This window comes from Microtus ochrogaster, chromosome 7, assembly GCF_000317375.1.
Source record: "Microtus ochrogaster isolate Prairie Vole_2 chromosome 7, MicOch1.0, whole genome shotgun sequence".
In the NCBI taxonomy this organism is placed as follows: domain Eukaryota; kingdom Metazoa; phylum Chordata; class Mammalia; order Rodentia; family Cricetidae; genus Microtus; species Microtus ochrogaster.
In genome coordinates this window covers 78,873,573-78,880,865 of record NC_022014.1, presented here as the reverse complement: position 1 = coordinate 78,880,865, position 7,293 = coordinate 78,873,573, and the positions used below count along the sequence as shown (strand labels likewise).

At 51.9% G+C, this 7,293-nt stretch overlaps 1 protein-coding gene across 1 annotated transcript in view; it reads right to left on the bottom strand.

Annotated features, from left to right (window-relative positions):
• The window catches only part of Myo15b (myosin XVB), a 34,155-nt gene that overhangs the window by 19,168 nt on the left and 7,694 nt on the right, over nt 1-7,293 (bottom strand). Inside the window, 7 exon segments of the mRNA XM_013347587.1 lie at nt 594-757; nt 971-1,088; nt 3,433-3,557; nt 3,677-3,722; nt 3,806-3,921; nt 4,130-4,207; nt 5,870-5,995. Of these exon segments, the coding sequence (XP_013203041.1) occupies nt 594-757; nt 971-1,088; nt 3,433-3,557; nt 3,677-3,722; nt 3,806-3,921; nt 4,130-4,207; nt 5,870-5,995 (773 nt within the window).

Genomic DNA, 7,293 nt, shown 5'->3' with positions numbered 1-7,293 from the left:
TTTTTTTTATAAGATTACTTTTTGAGATAAATGATTGATCTTTTCTTTGTAACCGCAAAAATGCAGTCTGCTAGTAAAAGACGTGGCTGACAAAAATGCCTTGCTAGCTTACACTGTGTAATCTGTAACAAGTTGCATAGACGGGGATGTTTGTGGGTCCTTGGGGATCACTTGCTTTTCTCCCCTAAAAGATAAAATGTTTACTCATTGGGGAACATGTGGTTTTTCACTGGTGTTCATTCACTTGGAAAATAGGTCATTTTTATGCTGCCTGAAAGATTTTGCGGTATATACAGTTTATAAATGGGTTTATAAACCGTAAGGAAAAAAATCAAGATATAGAAGGAAAACATCAGGAAAGAGGCAAGGTAAAAGATACAGAAGAGACACCCTGACATCTCGAAGGTGTGTGTTTCCCCCTCTTTCGCCTGCCGCAGGGAATTAAATTTCGCTCCCTCAGAGAAAACGGTGAACTGTGTGGTCTGCGGCTCCTCTTCAGTTCCCGACCTGCTGAGATCTGGCCTCGCAGCAGTACCTGAGGAGCCCTACAGCCTCAAGCTCCACTTTGGTCCTTGGCTCCAGGGTTACCTCACCTGGCTTGGAGTCCACGCACGCGAGCCTGAATTCGGGGCAGGAGGCGGAGGCGCTGGCGGGTGATACAGGCTCGGAGTCCTCGGTGCAGAGTGAGCAGGGCCTGAGAGCGTCGCTGAGCCCATAGCTGTTCTAGCTGGTGCCAGCCCTGCTCCTGCAGCAGGACCTGTGAGCAGAGGTGAGCTGCGTGGAGATGGGGGTATGGGGGAAACAGACAGGCACATGCCCGCTCGTCTCCTCTGGCCTCAGCCTCCCCACATATCTAGGGTGCCGGAGTCGCCAGCCAGCCCGCCCCACCCTATCTGCCCATCACTGAGAAGGACCACTGTAGGTGTTTAATCCAGCAGGGGTCTTTCCTACTCTGGGCACCCACACTCACCTGGGTGGCTCCGAGATGATAGACTGGAGACTCTGCCCCCAGCACGTGGCTGAGGATGGTTCCACACCTCTCCTGGTCAGAGAGAGTTTCCTGGCTCCCGGATCCCAGGGCCCGGAACCTGTCCCAAGGGCACAGAAATGAGGTGGAGAGAGCGAAGGCCGGTTTAGACACTCGGCCGACAGCTGAACCCCTTGATAATTACTCAGTTTCTGGATCAATCAACAACTTGGGAAACCCCATGTCCTAGTTTCTGTTGCGGTGAGGGAATACCCTGAGAGGAGGGAGCTGCTGAGACAGGGGGCTTATTTGGCTTACAGTTCCAGGGCACAGCTCGCTGGTGCGGGGAATCAAGGCAGGAACTCGAAGCATCTAATCACACCAAACCACAGTCAAGAGCAGAGAGCCATGAACACTTGTACCCAGGTAGCATTCACCTCTCGTATACAATCAGAACTCCCTGTCTAGGGAGTGATGTGGGATGTTCTTCTGTATATGTGTTGCTTTTATTGGTTAATGGATAAAGCTGTTTTGGCCTATGGCAGGGCAGAATATAGCCAGGCTGGAAGAGATATGTAGAGAGTGTAGGCAGAGTCAGGGAGAAGCCTTGTAGCTGCAGACACCAGAACCTACAGGTAGGCCACAGCTTCGTGGCGATGCATAGATTGATAGAAATGGGTTAATTTAAAATGTAAGAGCTATGATACTAGGGAGGGAGAGGCAAGCAGAACTTTGTGAGTTCGAGGCCAACCTGGTCTATATAGCGTGTTCCAGGAGAGGCTCCAAAGCTACTGAGAAACCCTGTCTCAAAAAAAAAAAAAAAAAAGTAAGAGCTAGCTAGGAATATGCCTGAGTCATTGACCTAAAAGTGATGTAATTAATATAGTTTCTGTGTGATTATTCGAACAAGCTGTTTCTGTTTACAAGGGAATGGTGCCACCTGCCACGGGCTAAATCTTCATACATCAATTAACAATCAGGACAGTCTTCCACAAAGACATCCCTACAGACAGGTGTCACCTGGACAGTATCTCTTTAAGACTCCCTTCCTGTGGTGGTGGCGCACACCTTTAATCCCAGCATTCGGGAGGCAGAGGCAGGGGGATCTCTGTGAGTTCGAGGCCAGCCTTGTCTGTAGAGTGAGTTCCAGGACAGCTAGGGCTACACAGAGCAACCCTGTTTCAAGAAAAAGAAAAAAAAAAAAGATTCTCTTCCAGAGTCAGATGGATCAGTGGTCAGGAGCACTTACTGCCCCTGTAAAGGACTCAGGCTCTGTTTCAAGCACCCATGACAGTCAGTTTACAGTTCCAGGGGATCCAACCTGGCCTGTGCACATAGCTGCAGGCACATGGTACGTATACACGTATACACACACACACACACACACACACACACACACACACACACACACACACCCCATTATAGCCAGGCAATGTGCTGACTCCGGGCAAAGAACTGGGAGGACAGACCTCTGCTCCGGGGAATGAGCAAGTTGTCGAACAGAAGAGATGGTGGCCACGAGGCCAGACAGGGCTAGAGGGGCAACAGGATGTGACCCTGTGGCTTCTGTCTCTCCAGGGTACCTGCCACGGTGCCCCAGTGGGGCTCAAGGCCTGACTGCAGAGGGCAGGGTTGCAGGCACAGAAGCTCATCAGTAGACCTGGCCAATACTGGGAAGACAATGTACATCAAGATCCCCTAGCAGAACTTCCTGGAACAGGTGACAATTACTGACTTGGCAAGTGTCCCAGGGCAAGGACAGAAGCTTCTCACCTATCACCTGTCACTCTTACTCAGCCTCTAGCTCAGGGACCGACAGGCACACACTGCTCATCTACTTCCTGCTTCTTCAGGCTCCACCCCTCGGCCAGACTGTCCCCCCACTCTAAGATAGTCTTAGGCAAAGAGGGTGGTTAGAACCGTGAGGTGGAGCCTCAGAGGTGAACGAGGGGCTGGTCCAGGCCAAGGCCAAACAGTGGACACCACAAAGAGCCACCAGCCTTCCTAGACGCCTGTGAGCTCTCCATCAAAGGCTGTCCCACCCTCTCTGCCCTGCATGACCTCTCGGCTCCCCATGGCTGCCCCTACACCTGCCATCCCTTCTCCATCTGAAAAGCTCGGTTAACTGTCTTTCCTTACCTCACCGACTCCCTCATGACTCCATGACACTTGCTGTGCCCACCTGCTACACGGTACGGTCCCAGGGTACGGTCCCAGGGCAGGCAGGGCCCCAGTCATCTCCAGCAGGGTATTAGCACGGAGGAGGTACAGTGTATACTGAAAAGAGCACGCACACACACGTATGTGCAGGTGTGTGTGCACGCGTGTGTGTATATGTGTGTAAGGAAGCATAGCATGTTGGAAGTTAGGCCCGTGATACCTTCTCTACCAGGACTACATACCTGGGATTGTCCGCTGTCAGGCATTGGCCCCAGGCCCTCAGCTTCCTCACCACAGGATCCTACCTGGCCAGGAAGAGCCGGAAGGGCACTCGCACGGGGAAGTGGGCACTTCGGGTGCCTATGATCTCCAGGATGCCAGTCTGGCGCAGCTGCTCTGCCACATGTCCCACATCAAAGATGCCAGGGAGCTAGAAGCCAGGGGCACAGCCAAGGAGAGCTGGAGTCAGGGTATTAGGGCTGACAGGGTCTCAGAGGAAGGGAGGACTGAGGTGAGGAGGCCCGGGTGAGGCTGGGGAAGGGAGCTCACCTTTCCAGGGGTGGGCTTGAGACAATGGATGACATAGACGTGGCTCCTGAAGAGTGGAAGGGGGGTGGTCACAGACCAGACCCCCGGCCACCACCTCCCTGGGGTCCGGCGGAAGAGCGCAGCTCTCACCTGCCTAGCCGGGCTAGCAGGTCCCCCAAGGACTGCTGGAATCGAGAGGCCAGAGTGGGCTTGCTCTGCTCTCTTTCTCCCTCTGGTTCTGCTTCCTGGAACAGGCTGCCCACAAGCTGTGGGGTGAAATGAGTCTCAGCTGTCTCCATCCTGAGCCTATCCACCCAGCACACAGCCCCTGGGGAGCCAGGACGGGCACCCTCAACACTCGACCCCTGCATGCTCATTCCTCCATCCAGGGTGCCACGGTGTTGGGGACTAGCCCCTCAAGGCTTGATGCATGGGGGTAAGCTATGTGAGCCCCTGAAAGGAACGCCAAGTCACCTTCAGCTGGCTCTGTCCAAGCATCTCCACTATGGCAAAGTCCAGGTGGTCCCTGTTTCTGTTTATGAACTTGTGCACCTGCAAGAGAGGAGGAGGTGGGAGGGCCTTCATGATAGGAGGCAGCTGGGCCGCTTACAGGCAGCTGCTTGTGCACCACGCCTAAGAAACAGGCAGGCCTTCTCAGCTTCGTATAGTCTGGGCGGCTAGCCTTTCTGGTTCATCCCAGGAAACACGGGCCCGTTTAGCAAAGCTGTCCTCTTCCAGGTCACGTGCCGCAGGACAGTTTTCCTACCCCTTCATCCCCTGCCTCCTCGGTACTCTCTTGCTTACGCTCATGTATTTCTTCCCCACATAAAACTCAGAATAGCGGGACTGGAGAGATGGCTCAGTGATTGAGAGCACTGGCTGCTCCTCCAAAGTACTGAGGTTCAACGCCCACACCCACATAGCAGCTCACAACCAATTGTAACTCCAGCCCAAGACAGTCTGATGCCCTCTTATGACCAGCGAGGGCACCAGGCACATCTATGGTGCACAGACACATGTAGGCAAAATACTCATAAACAAAGTAAAAATTAAAAATGAAAGTGTGGGGGGAGGTAAGGGACAGTCTAAACAGAGACTGTTGGTTTGTTTCCCAGCCGTTCAGACCTGAATAATCACACAGAAACTGTATTAATTACAACACTGCTTGGCCAGTGATGACTCAGGAATATCTCTAGCTAGCTCTTACATCTTGAATTAACCCATTTCTATTAATCTGTGTATCACCACGAGGCTATGGCCTACTGGTAAGGTTCGGCAGCTACATGGCGTCTCCTTGATTCTACCTACTCTCTCTACATATCTCTTCCAGCCTGTCTATATTCTGCCCTGCCATAGGCCAAAATAGCTTTATCCATTAACCAATAAGAGCAATATATATACAGAAGGCCTTCCCACATCAGGACAGGAGATATAGCTCAGCGGTTCAGAGATCAATCTGTGGTTGGGCGGTCATGATACAGGTCTTAATCCTAGCACTTGGGAGATCTCTGTGAGTTGGAGGCCTGTCTGGTCTACAGAGCGAAATCCAGGATGGCTGAGGCTACCCAGAGAAACCCTGTCTTGAAAAATCAAAAGAGAGAGAGAGAGAGAGAGCAAACTATATAACAAGCTGGGCCACAGTGAAGCGGTGGTGGCGCACGCCTTTAATCCCAGCACTCGGGAGGCAGAGGCAGGCAGAGCTCTGAGTTCGAAGCCAGCCTGGTCTACAAGAGCTAGTTCCAGGACAGGCTCCAAAGCCACAGAGAAACCCTGTCTCCAAAAACAAAAACAAACAAACAAGCTGGGCCAGTAAGATGCCTGCAGCCAAGTCTGAGAACCCAAGTTCAACCCCAGGTATTCACACTGTGGAAGGAGAGAACCAACTCCCAAAAGTTGCCTTCTGATTTCCACGCATGTGCTGTAGCATATTCAATCCCCCACCCCCGCACACAATAAAAACAAATAAACATACAAAAATAGCCACCGTGCCTGGGAGGGGCTGACAAGGCCCCACCCCTTGTTGAGGACCCATGAAAAATAATTAATGCTCAGGACTGGGTGTGACCTGAGGCTCAGGTGGAGTCACGCTGTCACATCTTGGAAGGAACCTCCCTGACACTGTCACCTGGGGGGTGACTCAACTAGGGAGGGGCAGGCACTAAGGTGACATGGCCTTACTGATTCACCCTGGAATCTGTGCCCAAGAACAGATACCTGGTAGGTGACGGTCCCAGCATAGTGCCGCACGGTGAAGATGGGCAGGGGCAGCTGAGGTTTGGCATAGCTTGGGTGGTCACCATGGTGATAGTGGCACTTCTGGAGGAAGGTGTGGTCTGTGGCCTGGTAAGGACGGAGTCACACTGTCATCAGACTTTGGACATACTTGCTGTTCCCGCCTGGAGACCCCAGAACCACACCCCTTAGAAACATGGAGACTGGTCTCCCCAAATCTCTTCCTCAGACAGGAAGTCAATAAGTCTGTAGTGGAGCCCCTATAAAGCATGCGTTCAGCTGGGCAGTGGTGGCGCACGCCTTAAATCTTAGCACTTGGGAGGCAGAGGCAGGCGGATCTCTGTGAGTTCAAGACCAGCCTGGTCTACAAGAGCTAGTTCCAGGACAGGCTCCAAAACCACAGAGAAACCCTGTCTCGAAAAACCAAAAAAAAAAAAAAAAAAAAGGAAAAAGAAAAGAAGAGAAAAGAAAAACAGGTGCTCTCTTTCTTGATGAGTTTACATTTGGAACAACCAAGAACTACTTGAGGAAGTCAGGGTCACCTCAGGCTCAGGAGCCACCTCCACCAGCCCTAGATGTGATGTTTCTGAGAAAGTCTGAAGGACTTAGAAGAAAACAGTTGGAGGCTTTGACACAGATATCAAAACCATTCCAGGTAGATCCCACAACGACAGCTTCTCAGCAAGTCCTTACGGGTTACGTCATAGAATCTGAGGGCTGGCAAGATGGCTCTGCTCAGTGGCTAAGAGCACTGGCTGCTCTGTCAAAGAACCTGGTTCAGTTCCCAGCTTCCACGTGGATGGTGGCTCACAGCTGTAACTCCTGTCCTTGGGAAATCAGGTACCAGGTACACATGTGGGATTCAGACAGAAACCCCCATACACGTAAAACAAATCTGACCTTTGCCCTTAGAGTGGTCCCTACACGCAAATCTGTACGTTCTTCCTTCGATGCCAGTGAACCACCAATAGAATCGGAGCCCTCAGACAGGCCCAGCCCACCTGCTGCTCAGTCTAGCGTAGAGGAGGGGTATGTCACTGAGTGCAGTTAAGTGCTGCTCCCTCGAGGAGTTCAAATACAGGGGCGGATGTGTAACAGGGAGTAGTTACACTCGGTACTCAGTGGTGAGTAACCCAGCGGTTACTAAGCCAAGAAGCATTTGTAACTGGCTGTTGGTGATGCATGTCTATAACCCCAGTATTTGGGATGTGGAAGCCTAAGGATCAGGAATTCAAGATCAGCCTACACTCTATACATGGCTTCCTGTCTCAAAAACAAAACTAAGGGCTAAAGAGATGGCTACGGGCATTTGCTGCTCTTCAGAGGTTCCAGGTTCTGCTCCCAGCACCCACATAGCAGCTCACAATCATCTTAACTCCAGTTCCAGGGGATCCAACACCCTCTTC